This window comes from Pogoniulus pusillus, chromosome 37 (assembly GCF_015220805.1).
Source record: "Pogoniulus pusillus isolate bPogPus1 chromosome 37, bPogPus1.pri, whole genome shotgun sequence".
Lineage (NCBI taxonomy): Eukaryota > Metazoa > Chordata > Aves > Piciformes > Lybiidae > Pogoniulus > Pogoniulus pusillus.
The window spans coordinates 3,855,570-3,871,037 of record NC_087300.1 but is presented as its reverse complement, the minus strand read 5'-3'; the positions used below and the strand labels follow the sequence as shown (position 1 = coordinate 3,871,037).

At 44.7% G+C, this 15,468-nt stretch overlaps 1 protein-coding gene across 9 annotated transcripts in view; it reads right to left on the bottom strand.

Moving 5' to 3' along the window:
- Nucleotides 1-15,468, bottom strand: part of LOC135190996 (zinc finger MYM-type protein 4-like) — a 55,095-nt gene that overhangs the window by 28,270 nt on the left and 11,357 nt on the right. For 4 of the 9 annotated variants that reach the window (XM_064172914.1, XM_064172917.1, XM_064172915.1 and 1 more), the window contains 8 exons: nucleotides 13,848-13,890; nucleotides 12,753-13,280; nucleotides 11,072-11,139; nucleotides 10,242-10,412; nucleotides 6,552-6,630; nucleotides 5,735-5,987; nucleotides 2,042-2,216; nucleotides 1,159-1,371 (listed from right to left, as the gene is read on the bottom strand). In XM_064172914.1, coding sequence (XP_064028984.1) covers nucleotides 1,159-1,371; nucleotides 2,042-2,216; nucleotides 5,735-5,987; nucleotides 6,552-6,630; nucleotides 10,242-10,412; nucleotides 11,072-11,139; nucleotides 12,753-13,280; nucleotides 13,848-13,890 — 1,530 coding nt within the window. Of the gene's footprint in view, nucleotides 1-1,158; nucleotides 1,372-2,041; nucleotides 2,217-5,734; nucleotides 5,988-6,551; nucleotides 6,631-10,241; nucleotides 10,413-10,777; nucleotides 10,928-11,071; nucleotides 11,140-12,752; nucleotides 13,281-13,847; nucleotides 13,908-15,468 lie in introns of those variants that run through there. The other 5 variants (XM_064172910.1, XM_064172911.1, XM_064172918.1 and 2 more) reach the window with 3 other exon arrangements.

Here is a 15,468-nt window from a genome sequence, read left to right as displayed (position 1 = left end):
ATCACCCTCCTACTGAAGAACTTCTTCCTAAGATCCAGTCTAACTCTCTCCTCCCTCAGCTTCAAACCATTCCCCCTTGTCCTCTCTCTAGACACCCTCAGCAAAAGTCCCTCTGCAGCCTTCCTGTAGGATATCTTCAGCTATTGGCAGGTAGCTCTTAAGGTCCTGTTAGAGTCTTCTCTTCTCCAGGCTGCACAACCCCAGCTTCCTCAGCCTCATAAAAATGGTGCTCCAGCCCTTGGGATCATCTTTGTGGCCTCTTCTGGACTCACTCTAACAGTTTTGTGTCCTTCTGATGTTTGGGACACAAGAACTGGACACACAGCATTGGAGATGAGGTCTCACAAGACATAGCTGAGCTTTAGATGAGAGATGCAAAAGCAGCATGAAATCCCTTTCCCCTTTCCAGTTTATTTCATTTGATTTCCAGGTTTGTTTCAGAGGACAACTAATGCTGCAGGTAATTTTCTGGATGAAATACTTCCACCAGACTCTTTATAATTCATTAGGGCCTCTCCTGGCCTAAGTGGTTTGAATAATGGGACACCAGAGTCAAGCCACAAAATGAAGTTCCACTATTTTCTCAGAGGGCAATTTTTCCCTCAAGTAATTGCATTAAAATAAGTCAGCCAAAAATAACTGAGCTATTAGAATAAATTAAGGCTCTCTCAGCTCCACTCTTTTAGAAGCAAAATGAAAACATTAAAAGTCTAAAAATTAAGAGCAAAATGATCACCTAATTATTATTTTTCCTCTCCACTTAATTCAAATGCTACAAGTCTAGCTAAAGAGATGTCCCTCCTCATGGCAGGGAGGTTGGAGCAGATGATCTCTAAGGTTCCTTCCAAACTAAGTCATTTTATGATTATATTCATGGAGAATTCTCAAAGAGGAGGCCTCTCAAAGGCTAAAGTAAGTCCCAAAGGGCTGCTGCTGAGGAGGAGACCAAATAACATCTCCTCCCTCAGTGGAATATTCTAGTAGTTGATTCAGTGGGAAGGGAAACACAACAGGGTGCGTGGGAACAGATGAAGCAGAAGACCAAAGGAATTATCTTAGACCAAGTAAGTAAGAGAAACAATCACCTAATTAATTGGGTGCTTCTATGAACACCCCAAACCTAATCAAAGACCAACTTTTAATGTTGTCAAAACACACCTGCTTGTATGCTGTCAAACACGAGGAGCTGCAGAATTTTTTTGACTGTCCCTCTATCTGAAGCATGTGGCACTGGCCAGAGCCACTGTAGCAGTAGCCTCCACAGTTCTCACAGCAGTTCATGGTCAGGTTGTTAGCTGAGCGGAACTTGGAGAAGCAGGCATCACTGCAGAGCTTGTGCACCACGTTCTGGTAGTTCACTTCGTGCCTGATCTGCAAGGAAAGGAAGAATATGTAACAAGGGTTGTCCTTCTGGCCACACTGTTCCTGAGACAGCCTCCCCCTTCTGGCCTGGCAGATGCCCTTAAAGCACTTCTGCACTCCTTTATGCCAATGGTCACAGCCCATCTAGGGAGCTTTTCACTTCCACACGTTTTTGCAAGGCTAAAGATTAGCTGCTGCATTTGACAGATGTGGAATGTGAGATGCTCCTGGTCCAGCATCTATCCTGCTTCTAACTATTGTGGGCTATGTTGGATGGGAAATGGCTTCACTTTTCCCCCATTAGAGGTGCCTAGAAGTGGAGTCCCAGCTGAGTATCAAAGCATCCTCCCAAAAATGGGGTTCCCCAGAACAGGACTCACTTCATCACCCATGGGGGATCTCAGATGTGGCCTTCTGCCTGTGAAGGAGGTGCAACTGCCTACTTCAAGCTTCATTCCTTAACTTCCAGACAGTCTAGTCTGAGTGATTTCATAAGAGTGGTGGGAGCAGGTAACTCCCAAACCATCACAGCTGACCACACTTCTTTTGATGCAGCCTAGGATGCCACTGGCTGGCTCACACCCAGCTTCTCACCCACCAGCACCTGTACATTCATCTCAGAGACAGCAAGCTGGCCTGAGCTAAAGAAGCCTGAATAAAGGAACAAGTCTGCAATTACCACTGCATTCTTCTGGCACATGCTGCATTTGGTTGAAATGCTGTTGGTGTGAATTGTGACAATAGGTTTCCTTTTCAGTTCATACGTAGAAAGACAGGACTGGCTGCAGAAATCCTTACTGGAGCTTGTATTGTCAAACTGGGCAGTGATTACATCCTTTGGATTGAGAATGTCTCTGTGGCAAAAGGCAAAACAAAGAGATAATTAAGGTTGGTTTCATGTCAACCTGCTGTCCCATCTTTTTATTGTTGCAGACTGAATATTCTCTAGAAGAGATTTTAATTTAATTGAAAGTCTTTTCATGTACAGCTTTTCTTTTGGCTCATTTAAGTATCTGATTTCCTTTTGTTGTTGTTTTTATTTTCCTACTAGGAAAAAGGAGCCTACTTCTCAAGTAAAACATTTTGCACCTGGATTTAGGAGTGGCCTATAGACACATCAAGCTGTAGCATTAAATCTTTCAAAAGGAACTGGGAAAAGAGAAATGTTTTGTAGTCTGTTAGAAAAATATATGTAAAACTAGGAATTGGGATGTGAGGAATATTTCTCTTTAGCACTGAAAACAGCAATTATAATGTGGTAAGGAAAAAACAAAAGTGACCATTTCTGGGCACCAGAGAGTTCAGTCCAAAACAGTCTCAGTAGAATCATAGAATGGGTTAGGCTGGAGGGCACCTCAAAGACCATGCAGTTCCAACCCCCTGCCATGGGCAGGGACACCTCCCACTATCCCAGATTGCTCAAGGCCTGGTCCAACCTGGATTTGAACACCTCCAGTGAGAAGGCATCCACAACTTCACTGGGCAATCCATTCCAGAGCTTCACCACCTTCATACTGAAGAGAATGTCTTCCTCAGCTCCAGTCTAACCCTGCTCTCCCTCAGCTTCAAACCATTCCCCTGTGAGCTGTCTCTAGATACCCTCATGCAAAGTCCCTCTGCAGCCTTCTTGTAGGATCCCTTCAGGTACTGGAAGGCAGCTCTAAGGTCCTGTTAGGCAGCTCTAAGGTCCTGTTGGAGTCCTCTTCACTCCAGCCTGAACACCCCCAGCTCCCTCAGCCTACTCTCACAGCAGAGGTGGTCTGGCCCTTGCATAATCTTTGTGGCCTCCTCTGGACTGGCTCCAACAGGTTTATGTCCTTATGACAGGGACACTAGAACTGGATGCAGTAGAGGAGGTGAGGCCACACAAGAGCAATATCAATTACCACTAGAAGAACTTTTGGCTCATCTTTGTGGTCTCCTCTGACTCATTCCAACAGCTCTGTGTCCTTATGCTGGGGACACCAGAACTGAATGCAATATTTGAGGTGGGACCTCACGAGAGCAGAGTCAACCATAACTTTCCATCTCTTTATCTCCCATCTGCAGCCCTTTGGAGCTATTTGTTATTTGTAGTTATTTATTGCTGGATGTAACAAAGTGACATTTCTCCTTATTCCCTCTTTTGGAACAGTCATTCACGGGAAAAATTCAAAGCTCCTTAAGTTAAAAAAAGGGAAAAAAAAGAAAAAGAGGAGAAAATATTTATAGAATTGTCATGGTTGGAAGGATGCTTCCTTCTCACTTGTCAGAGGTAAACCATTTTTCAACAGAACAAATACAAATTACAGGCAAGACACTTAAATTTTGTCACAAGGCCTCCTCACACTGTGACAGCAAGTGGAAAGAATAATTAATTGAAGCCTCAAGTTGAAGTTCAGTTGACCTTGTAGAACTGAAAGCAATAAATCTGCTGCTGAAGAAATGATGAACAAAGCAGCATTCCTTTGGCAAAGTAACTTTCTGAACATAAAAATCCCACAGATGAATAATTTTCCTCTCTAAACAGACCGTGGCACAATCAGTCTGCAAAGTCATTTATTTGCCTCAGGTTACTTATTTGCCTCAAGTTATTGATTTGCCTCAAGGAATGCCATCTTAAAATAAAAGGCAGCCACAAAGGTCTCCTTTTGCTAATTTAGAGATAATAATACAAATTAATACAGGTTTAAAGCTGAAGGTTCAAGCCTGTGTTTATGATCAGGACTTGGACCTCCCCTAAAGAATTTTTCATCAAGTAGTTGAACAAAAGTCAACTTCACCTAAGCAGAAAGTAAACTGATTTAAGTGGTGAAACCCCAACTGCCTCAAAAAAAATCAATTCTTACAAAATTTAATCCCTCTACATCTCCCAGAAGCAGCAGTGATGTCTTTTGAAGAGTTTAGACCTCACAGAATTGATTACTTTGCAAAGCTGGACCTTTCTTGGGGTCCACCTCCTTCCTTGGGGGGAAGATCCTTGGGGTCACTTCCAATCTGGCATTCTGTCATTCAGAATGGAGCCACCCTACAAAGCCTGTGGGGTTTATAGAATCTAAGGAAATATCCTGCCTCAAATATCCTCATTTGCCCATAGAATCAACCAAGTTGGAAGAGACCTCCAAGATCATCCAGTCCAACCTGGCACCCAGCCCTATCCATGTTTCACTGCATTTTAGGGATTCAGTAAATCTGTTTTCAAGGCCAGGTTAGACAAGTCCTTGAGCAATCAAGTTGAGAGGTGTCCCTGCCTATGGCAGGGGGTTAGAGTAGATGATATCTGAGATCCCTTCCAACCTGAGCCACTCTAGGAGTTTCATCTAGAAGAAATAATACACAAAATAACTTTCCAAAAGTACTCCTCTGAGTGGTTTTGAGGCCACTTTCAAATGGCAGCAAAATGTAGCATCTTGTGAAACAGTTTGTTCTGCCCATACTTCACCTCCTTCTTTACTGTGAGAGAGCACTGGAGCAGGCTGCCCAGAGAGGTGGTGAAGCCTCCTTTCTTTGGAGACTTTTAAGACCCATCTGGATGCATTCTTCTCTGACCCAGATGACCTTGCTTTGGCAGAGAGGTTGGACTGGATGATCTCCAGAGGTCCCTTCCAACTCCTACCATTCTATGCTTCTAGTCTGTATCTGGCTCATTTAAATCAAACAAAGACAAGACACTCACTTGACAACAGAGGCTTTTGAGTCTCTGTGTATGTAAAATCCAATTAAGGAAATGGAGCTGAAAGTGGACAGCCCCATTATCAAGTAACAGCATCAGCCATGATGCTTGGAAGAGAAGCATAACAGCAGCAGTTGTTAAGAGAAACAGAGTGTTGTGTAAAAACAGAATTCACTGATTCATAGGATGGTTTGGCTTGAGAAGTGACCTTAAAGATCAACCAGTTCCAATCATGGGCATGGACACCTCCCACTAGCCCAGGTTGCTCAAGGCCTCGTCCAATCTGGCCTTGAACCCCTCCAGGGAGGGAGCATCCACAGCCTCCCTGGGCAGCCAACTCCAGAGTTTCACCACGCTTGCACTGCAAACCTTCCCCCTAAGACCCAGTCTAACCCTGCTCTCCCTCAGCTTCAAATCATTCACCCTTGTCCTGTCTCTAGACACCCTCATGATCAGTCCCTCTGCAGCCTCCCTGTAGGATCCTTTCTATTGGAAGGCAGCTCTAAGGTCATCCTGGAGCCTTCTCTTCTCCAAGCTGCACAACCCCCAGCTCCCTCAGTGTATTCTCATAGCAGAGGTGCTCCAGCCCTTGCATCATCTTTGTGGCCTCCTCTGGACTCACTCCAACAGTTTTATGCCCTTCTTATGACAGGGACACCAGAACTGGATGCAGTAGAGCAATATCAATTACCACTAGAACCAATTAAAAGGCTGTCCTACTTCGAGCAGCTTGAGCAGGTTTTCTTGGTAGAAGCTGGTGGGCGAGAGACTGGAACAGTGTATCCAGTGAGGCACAGTGTGGAGCAGAAGAGCTGGGTAGAGCCTTTCCTCTGGTAGGCTGTTTGCCCCTTCTGCAGGATCTTTTTACAGCCAGAACAGGAAACCCGAACAGCTGTGTTTGGAACTGAAGGAAGCATTTTACTCATGCCAGCGGATGCCACAGCAGGCTGGAAACCTGATGACAGTTGTGGAGCTAAAAAAAAGAATACACCAACAAAAGCAAACCAACAAGAAAGAGAGAGAGAGAAAGCACAGAGTGAGTGTAATGCACGTGTTGCACACAATTCACTTCTGCGCAGGGGGCAAGCACAAAGTGTATGACTTCGTTTGGGTCGTCAGGGGGCCAAGGGAGAATTAAAAGGCAGATGAACGTGCCACAGATAAACACCCTGGGCTGGTTTGCTGCATAAGAGTAGCTGAAACTACTCTTGACGCTTTTTCCCTCCCTCTCATTGCCTCTCTTTCTCTCCTCCTCATTGCCTCTCTTTCTCTGCCTCTCTCTCCCTCTCACTGCCCCCCCCTCTCTCTCTCCCTCCCTCTCATTGCCTCTCTTTCTCTGCCTCTCTCCCTCTCACTGCCCCTCTCTCTCTCCCTCTCACTGCCCCTCTCTCTCTCCCTCCCTCCCTCTCATTGCCCCTCTCGATTTTTTCCTCTTGGGGTCAGAAACAGGAGAGGAAATACAGAACAAAGTGTAAGACAAAAGGTGACACATTTGCTAGATTTCAAATGAAGTTAATTGATTTTGTCTGTTCCTTACCAAGAGGACTGCCACTGACTGAAAATACAGCACTGATTTTCAGCTCCCCTTCCTGAGTTTTTGGCTGTTGGCCGTACTCCTAAAACAAAAGGAGAGGAAAAGGAGAACACACACATGTGATAACAGGTTGCATGACTGCCAGTCTTTCATAAAGCTGTACTGACCCTTAAGGAAGAGCAAGTCTCCTAAGCCTGCTCCAGAGGCCAGGATTAGAGATGTTGCTCTATGAGCACCACACACACAACCTACTCGGAGGTTGCGAGCAAACTATGACCAAGGTTGTCACATAGAAGGGGCAAAGAGTGGCTGCCTGCTGTGTTCCCCTTTCCAGCTGTGCTCCAAGACTCCTCAGAATTCAGCCAAACCTGAAAAGAAATCTCTGCTTTCCTCTCACACAGGCTTGCCATCCAGAAGTGCTTTGCAGCCCTACTCCGTGAACGAGCTTTATTGTCACATCCAAATGGTAACAGTGAAACAGGTGGAGAGGAAATGGCCTGAAACTGTGCCAGGAGGTTTAGGTTGGAGATTAGGAACTATTTATTTTCTGCAATAGTGGCCAGGGCTTGCAACAGGCTACCCAGGGAGCTGGTGGAGTCATCATCCCTGGAGGCAATCAAGAAACCCGTGGACAAGGCACTTTGGGACATGGTTTAGTGGCCACGGTGGTGCTGAGTTGATGGTGGGACTGGATGATCTTAGAGGGCTTTGCCAACTGAAACAATTCCATGATTCTATGAAAGAGGGACTGGGCCCTAGATGGTGAGAAGCATTCTGTACTTAACCAGGAGTTAGACACCTTGTAGGAGCCTAAGGGGAAGCTTTGTGGCAGATCAAAGCTGGCATCACTAGAGCCAGGCCAGCACATGCCTTGCTCAGACTGGCTTTGGTGAGGGGGGGGGACTAACCTCATGCTTTCTAGAGGACAAGCAAATCCCTCCAGACAGTTGCTGCTGGAATAGCTGCCATACCATAAATTACCAGCTTACTCCACAGCAGCTATTCATCCTCTGACACCATGCTTCTGCTTGTGCTCTCCAGAGAAATCTGAACCCTAAAGCAGCTTGTACCACTCTACATGTAAATCTTAATAGGCTGAAAAGCATAATCTCCTGGAACCACAGAGATGGCAAGATTTAACCTACTTAGAGTCATTTGAGAGGAGTGAGGGCATGATGTCATGTTGTGACTGAGCTAAATTCAAGGCTGCTGTCTGCCTAAAAGTTAAAGCCAATTCAGAAAAAAAATCACTAAGCAAAATTAAGCTTCCACTTCCCAGTGGCAGCAAACTGCTCCCTAAGCTTGAGGCAGCTCCTAAAATCACAGACTAACAGCCACACCTGCTTACACCTCACAGTTCTCTTAACTCCTGTAGGGAAACTGCAAGTTTCTATACTGAGACAATCAAACTTTCTCAACAGGTTTCCCAGGACAGCAGGCAAATGTAATTTGGTCATCATGTGAACCATCAGACTGAAACACTCAAGTGAGAGGAGCTGGGTCTGGCCACATCAGAGTCACAGAATAGTTTGGGTCGGAAGGACCTTAAAGATCATCCAGTTCCAACCTCCTTTGCACAGGCAGGGACACCTCCCACTAGAACAGGTTGCTCAAGGCCTCATGCAACCTGGCCAGGAACACATCCAGGGAAGGGGCATCCACAACCTCCCTGGGCAACCTGTGCCAGTGTCTCCACACCCTCACTGTCAAGAATTTCTCCTGAATCTCCAGTCTCATTCTCCCCTCTCCCAGCTCAAAACCAGTGCCCTTCATCCCATCAGTACAGGCCCCTGTAAAAAGTCCTTTCCCAGATTTCTTGTAGGTTTCCTTTAGGTACTGGAAGGTTACTCTAAGGTCTCCCTGGAGCCTTCTCTTCTCTGGGCTGAACAGCCCCAGCTCCCTTAGCCTGTTCCCACAGGGGAGCTTCTCCAGCCCTCTGATCATCTTCATGTTCTCCTCTGGACCCGCTCCAGCAGCTCCATGTCCCTGTTATGCTGGGGGCACCAGAACAGGATGCAGTGCTTCTGGTGGGGTCTCACAAGAGCAGGGTAGAGGGGCAGAAGCACCTCCCTGCCCCTGCTGGTCCCACAGGTCACGCTGCTAGGTTTGAAAGCACAACAGGTTCTTTAATACCACAAACTAAACCCACATTGTTTGCACAGATATAGTTTTAAAAGCATTTTAACTGCAGTTTTATCCTTAAGTCAAGAGTACTAAGAGAAATGGAAGCAAATCCTGACATCAGCTGTGCATGACCAAGCATCACAGCAGTGCTGAAAGCCAAGAACCTTTAGCTCCAACTATTGGTTACAGCACGAAATGGCTCTTAGCTTTCACAATGCATGGAAGAAAAAACAACCAACCCCAAACCCCACATTAATTCCCATCTAAAACAAAACAAAATGAACCTTCATCACTTCTCATACTCTTCTAGCATCAGAGTTGATAATTACAGGATTTGACTCCAGGAAATAACATTCTGAAGGAAACAATATTTGCTATTGAAATTCTTCAAGGCTTCACTTTTACTGATTAATAAGATCTCTGATAACCACAGACGTCTCGCATTGCATTCCACACCAATCCCCACAGCAGATGCCATCTTGAGAAGACAAAAGACCAGACAGATTTAGCTAATCTACATGTGGCTTGACATTCTGTACACTACAGGAAAAAAACAAACCCAAAACAGCCTCACAGACACTGAGCAAATTGCAAGGGGGGTGAAATCTGAATAGTTTCAAACACTTAGGTGTTACTTCTGTGTTTTACTAAGCTCAGATTACGTTAGGAGAAAGGAAGGGGAACAATAAAATGTTGGGAAGCCAGGCCCAGAGAGAAGAGAAGATACAGCAGCAGTACACAGAATGGTGCTAGAAATACTAATGCCTGCACAAGAACAACCAGCACTCTGCTGTGGATGCAAGTGGGAGGAATCACATTGGGAAGCTTCGCAAGACCTTTAACTGTGTGTATAGTCTGGCACAGAACCCAAATATTAGCAAGGAGGGGATAGGAATCGTCACACAGATCATTTCCCTGGCAAACCAGGGACAAAGAGACTGCTTAGAGAACAGCAATCCTTGCCCCTGCACTGCTCAATCCATAGATCAGACCTTCTCCATTTTACACTTACTGTACTGTCATCAAAATGTCAAGTCTCAAATGAGAAAGTCACTTCAAGACATGCTTCAGCTGGCCTGGCTGGTGTCTACATTGCAATATTTGGCTAAGGTTAAGACTTCTAAGTGTTAATTTAAACCAAGAACAAAACAAAGAAGCCCTGTGCTTACAAAGATAACCAGGAAGAGAGGGAAGCAGCAGGAACAGCACCATCTCAGCTCTACCTGGGACTGCTCACCAAGCATTCAGTAAATCACAGTTTACATCCTACTCCCTAGTTGACACCAAGTGTCTGCATAATATCTGTCACTGGGGGACCTTTAAAGCATTTTTTGGTCTGTCTGGAACCAGAAGTAAATTTAAAAAGGCAAAACATTCTCAGTCACATGGTAACATGACACCAAAAAGTTGGGAGGGTTTGATGGTAGTGTAAAGAGAGGGAAAATCCTTCTACTAAACTACGATCTTCGTGTCAAATCTTGGTCCCCAAACCAAAGAAACTGCTGGATTTAAGGCCATCTTAGGGGCTCAGCTGTCAGACCAAAGTGAGAAATGCAATGGGAAACTTACCTCAGAATTATCAGGTTCATCTTTAATTTTGTCTAATAGTCCCTGCTGTGGGGCCATAGCTTTATCATATTCGTCATCCAAAGGCTCCTCCTTAATTCTAATATTTGGTGCAAAGGAATTCCCCAGCTCTTGTCCAATAGATTCCTTACTAGAAAATAGGTAGCTAGACTCCTGAAACAATAATATGAAAAAGAATTCACCCTCCTGCATCTGCCATGAGGAGTTGGGCTGCTGCCAAGGGGAGTTTCTGTTGCAGATCAAAGAGAAATGGGTCCTGCCACTGGAAGGTGGGAGAAAAGCTAGGCAGCAGCTGCTGCCTCTACCTCCTTGTGACACCCTCTGCCATCCCACCCCCAATCCTTTCCACTCCTCTGAACAAAGCAGAAGCCACCCAGCTCTCTAAGTTGGCTGTCAGTAGGGGTCACTCAGCTGTTGGGACAGTGTCTCCTGTAGATAGAGCTATTCCCTGCCTCATCTGGAGGAAAAAAAAAAGGCAGCAGGTCAGATGGATGCATCCAGGCCTAGCTTCGACTCACCAGTCAGACCATGCTGAACATGAAAAGTGGCTACACCAAAGGAATCCTCAATCCAAAGAGAGGGTCAGCAAAACTTTACAAAATTATATGCACTCTTTTAAGTAGCAAAGATGTCTAAGAGTCAGAAGATCAGTTTTCTTGACACTCAAATTTACACTCTAACACCAAAAGAAAAGGAAAAAAAAAAGAAAGAAAGAAAAGAAAGAAAGAAAAAAAAAAAAAGAGAAAAAGTATTTTGAATTATTCCAGTATATTGCTGCACTTGCAAAAGTGTTTGAAAGGTCTATAGCTTACCCTGAAGTTAGTTTCTGGAGTTTGTGGCGCTAACTGCGTCCGTAATGTTTCTTCTACTTGATTATGAACTGAGGAAAACATATACATCAAATATAAATGAATACAGTTTCCAAGGCATTTCCCTTTCACAGCTACCTAGAGTCTCACGCTGAGCCCCAACCCCACAGTCTGGCAGCACCCCAGAAGGGTTCAACTCCTCCCTTTCTCCTCCCTGCAGACAAGATCCTAATAAGCCCTAAAGAGAACTGAAGCTTTTTTTTTGCGGGGCATTATCAGGTCGTTATTTTCCCATTCCAGTGCAACTGGTTGTAAAATTCCGAGGTGGATTGCTCAGAGAGATTTTCTACAGCCCAGTGGGATCTGAAGTCTCCTGTGTTTTGACATTTAAAAGCAGGAAATATTTGGCAGAGCAACAACTTTGATCCTCTTCTTTGCCGTTCTGGTCTTTTGCCTTTCCTCTCCTTGTCAGGAAATAGTTGCTCCTGCTTTTTTGAGCATTCCTCTTTTGCCTTTCCTCTCCTTGTCAGGAAATAGTTGCTCCTGCTTTTTTGAGCATTCCTCTTTAAAACATTCAGGATTTTCCCAGGTATTGGATGCTGCCTATTGCTGTCTGAACTCCTGAGCGCTCTACCCGAGGCTGCACAGCTTTCAGTAACAATCTTACAGCAGCAGGTAGCCACAATGTTCCTCAGCACAGAAATCTAATTCACTTGATTTCTACCTGAAGGTAAAAGGAGACATTTCAAACGATCTGTTTTGCTTCTCCATCATATGTGCACAACTCGGAAGAGCTGATTTTAAGATGCTGTTACTAAACAAAGTTTGAACATCAGAATTGTGAGCTGTGAATCTGCACAAGTAGCCAGGAGGCTCTCATTTGTTGGCCCAAGCCTCTCTCCAACTGAATAAAATTCAGCCACGGTTGCAAGCTGGTTATTCTTAACTCCTTCCTTTCAAGTTCTGCTGTAACTTGCAGAGCTTGGGAAATCAAAACCAAGTGTGTGGGCAGCAAGACAACTGCTGACTATCAGGCTCCCTCAAATGAGAAATGGATTACAGGTATCTTGTCCCCATGTTGGAAGGACAAAGTCCAAGACAGAAGTATCTGAGGAAGAAGGAGAGCAGACTCCCAGGAAAAGCAGATCTCAGGTTATTCCCTGACTTCCTGCAGCATTAGAAACAATCCTAGCAAGCCTTTTGGTGATGCTACTATCAAATGCTTCACATATTCATTAGTGAAGAATTGCTACTTGGCTCAAAAAACATCTTTCCTGGCCATCAACTTCAGCTAAACTTCATGATATCTTTTTAAATGGAGTTCCAAGGTCTATAAAATCCAGCAAGACAAAAAAACCAACCAAGAAAAACAAACAGAAGGAAGCTTAAATTGCCACCCAGCTGGGTTTAGTTTTATCACTACGACAAAGGATATGGTGAGGATCTGAAGCAAGCTGCAGAGGATGAGAACCCCCCCTCCCAGTGCTGCCAGGCCCTTCTGCAAATCCCAGTCCCCACACAGAGCTCGTTGTGCCTCAGGGTAGTTTGGAAGCTCCCCTACATGCAGCTAGGCATGTTCTCTTCCACGGGATGGGAATTTTGCACAACTAGTCCTGCTGCTAATTTCTGTCTAGTCCTTTCTTCCTCTTTGCTGGGTAGCCAAGCCTACGATGTCAACAGTTACCTGCTTTGTCAAGAAAACTGCTTTTCAATCTAGAATCCATATCTTTAGGGATTTTTTCCAACCGTTTTTCATGCTCTTGGAAATGTCCTTCTCTACTCTTGTCCTTTGCTGAAAAAGTCTCTTTGCCATTATCTCTCGTTATGCTAAAATCTTTTCGAAGCGATTTAAATACAGGGCCCTGCTCAAAGGGTGAAGTGAGATCCTTCTGGATTGCATTCTGAATCTGAATTTCTTTTTCACTGTCCAACTCATGCTCTGTAACCCTCTTGCCCTCCTCCAGGTGGTCTTCGACGCGAATTGACGTAGAAAGAGTGACTTTTGGAGGGTAACGGTGATCATCTTCGTTGTCACTCCCAACAACAGGTATGCCTGCAAGGTCCTCAGAGCTCAGGAAGTAATCATCATCTTCATCCAGCAGCGAGCTTTCAGATCCTGTTCGGGTCTGGATTCCGTAAGAGAGGCTGCTCAGGCTGGGTGCTAAGTTGCGGTCACCGTCCTCAGCCATTTCTGCATCCACGATTTCCTCATCTAGGGAGCAAAAACCAACCCAACATAAACAGTCATAAAAAGCACCAACTTTACATGTGACAAATAACAAAGTGTAAGTGCCCTTTGCTAATCTGCCTGATGGTGCAATTCCTTCAACATTTTAAGCCTTCTTGACCCAACATGGCTAAGAACCACTTCTGCCCCACTCACTGCAGAGTGAAGCAGAAGCTGAAATGAGTAAAACTACACAAAGAAAGGCCAAAAAAAAACCCCATGAACAGTTCATCTCACTTCTAACACTGGTGGAGAAGGCAGTGCACGGAGGGAAGGAGCAGTGAAAAGGGCAGTGCTCAGTAGCAGTGCTACTTGTAAGTGCTACTTGCTATTGGAATGGGCTGCCCAGGGAGGTGGTGGAGTCGCCGTGCCTGGAGGTATGCAAGAACAGACTGGATGAGGCACTTAGTGCCATGGTCTGGTTGACTGGGTAGAGCTGGGTGCTAGGTTGGACTGGATGAGCTTGAAGCTCTCTTCCAACCTGGCTGATTCTATGATTCTATAAATGTTTTGTGAAATGATGGCCTTATATAAAGGAATAAAGATACTTACATTGTTCTGTAATATCAAATACCGCATCAGATTTATCTTCAAACTGCAAAAAGGAAAGCACTAGATCATTATCTTGGTCAGCTGCCATGTAGTTTGCTAAAAAGCATCTGATCAAAACCAATACCAAGGATCTCCTTCCTTTCCTGCCCCAAGCAAAGTCCTATGAACTCAAACTGTTACAGGACTGCAAAGTCACGTTCACCCTAACGAGTTCAGAGGTACAGACAGAAAGGCACACAATGGAAGTTTAGAATTAATGCTGATTGAGAAGAGAAGGGAGGGAATGGCAGAACTTTCACTTCTACATGAGGTGCCTGCACCAGGGGAAGATCATAGATTCTGCTCTCTTTGATAGTCATCATTTGCTCTGAAGATTAGGAATTGAAAACAGGCAGCACATACAGCTCCCACTGATGCAGGCTGCACGGATCCCAAGCTCTCCTCTCTCCTACAGGGAACGTTCCCTTTCCAGAAGCAGCAAAATGCAATCCTTAATTTTCTAACAGCAACCAGACAACAAGTGCCAGTAGGAGCACAACCAAAGAAGCAGCAGATGACTCTAAACATCTGTTTACATTAAACATTCCCCGACAGACTAAAGTTGATGGCATGCTTGAATGCTGTCTGAAGAAGTGCACACACTCAGCATAACTGAAGTTTCCTTTAGAATGTCCAAGTCATCTGCATCCTTGTCTGAAAAACAGCAGCAACTCATTTCAGTCATCTCTCCTTTCACCCTGTCTCCAGCCCTGCACTCTCTTTTCTGCTAGCTCCTGATCACACTTCAATTCTTAAGCCATCTTAAGGAAAGTAATGGGATTTGATAGAAAGGGATGATCTCTAATTTCATTTAGGGCAAGTCATTTAGTTGATAAATCCAATATTCAACAGGACTGTGAGGGGAACTAGTAGTTTGGTAGCTAAAAAAAAATTGGCCAGCAGTCTCTTTCCAGGTCTACAAAGACTATTCAGCATCTTCAACCTGTCCAGCATCTTGAATATCAAGGCAACTTGACACCAGAATTCCCCAGCTTCTCTGAGCAGATAATTGAGGCTGGAAACAGAGAATCAACAGAAAACTCTAAAGTTATCCTTCTCCACAAATCTGAAGCAAATCTATTCACTGTAGTTGTCTAAAGGATGAACAGAGTAAGTGAATACCTTCCAGCAAGGTTTGCAAGGTCTGAGTCCTGTCCCTGCTACAGTGATTCCAGGAGAGCATCAAAAGATGCAAGTTTAAGACTGGTCTAGAAGTCCACTTGTAGTTAACTAAGTTGACATCAGTTTAAAATTAATCCCTATAAAATTTGATCTGCTTCATGCTAACACCAGGTGCTGAGAAGGACAGAGCTGCTGTACTGTTTTTACACGACAAAAAACCCAACTTGTTGCTATCAACAGCCTAGATCCTTTCCTCTCTGCTGATCTTCCTTGAGCCTTTTCTTGCTTCCTGTCAATAGTTCTCTTTATTCTCCAAAAGAGTCTCAGACAATTTGCTGGTTGAGTGAAAATTTCCAGTTGAGGTGAAGCATTTGATCATCCTTTTTCTCCAGGCAGTTTTGGTATCAAAGCAGTTCTTGCACACTTTTGAGATCCAGAGTACCTGTAGGGAAGTATTCTA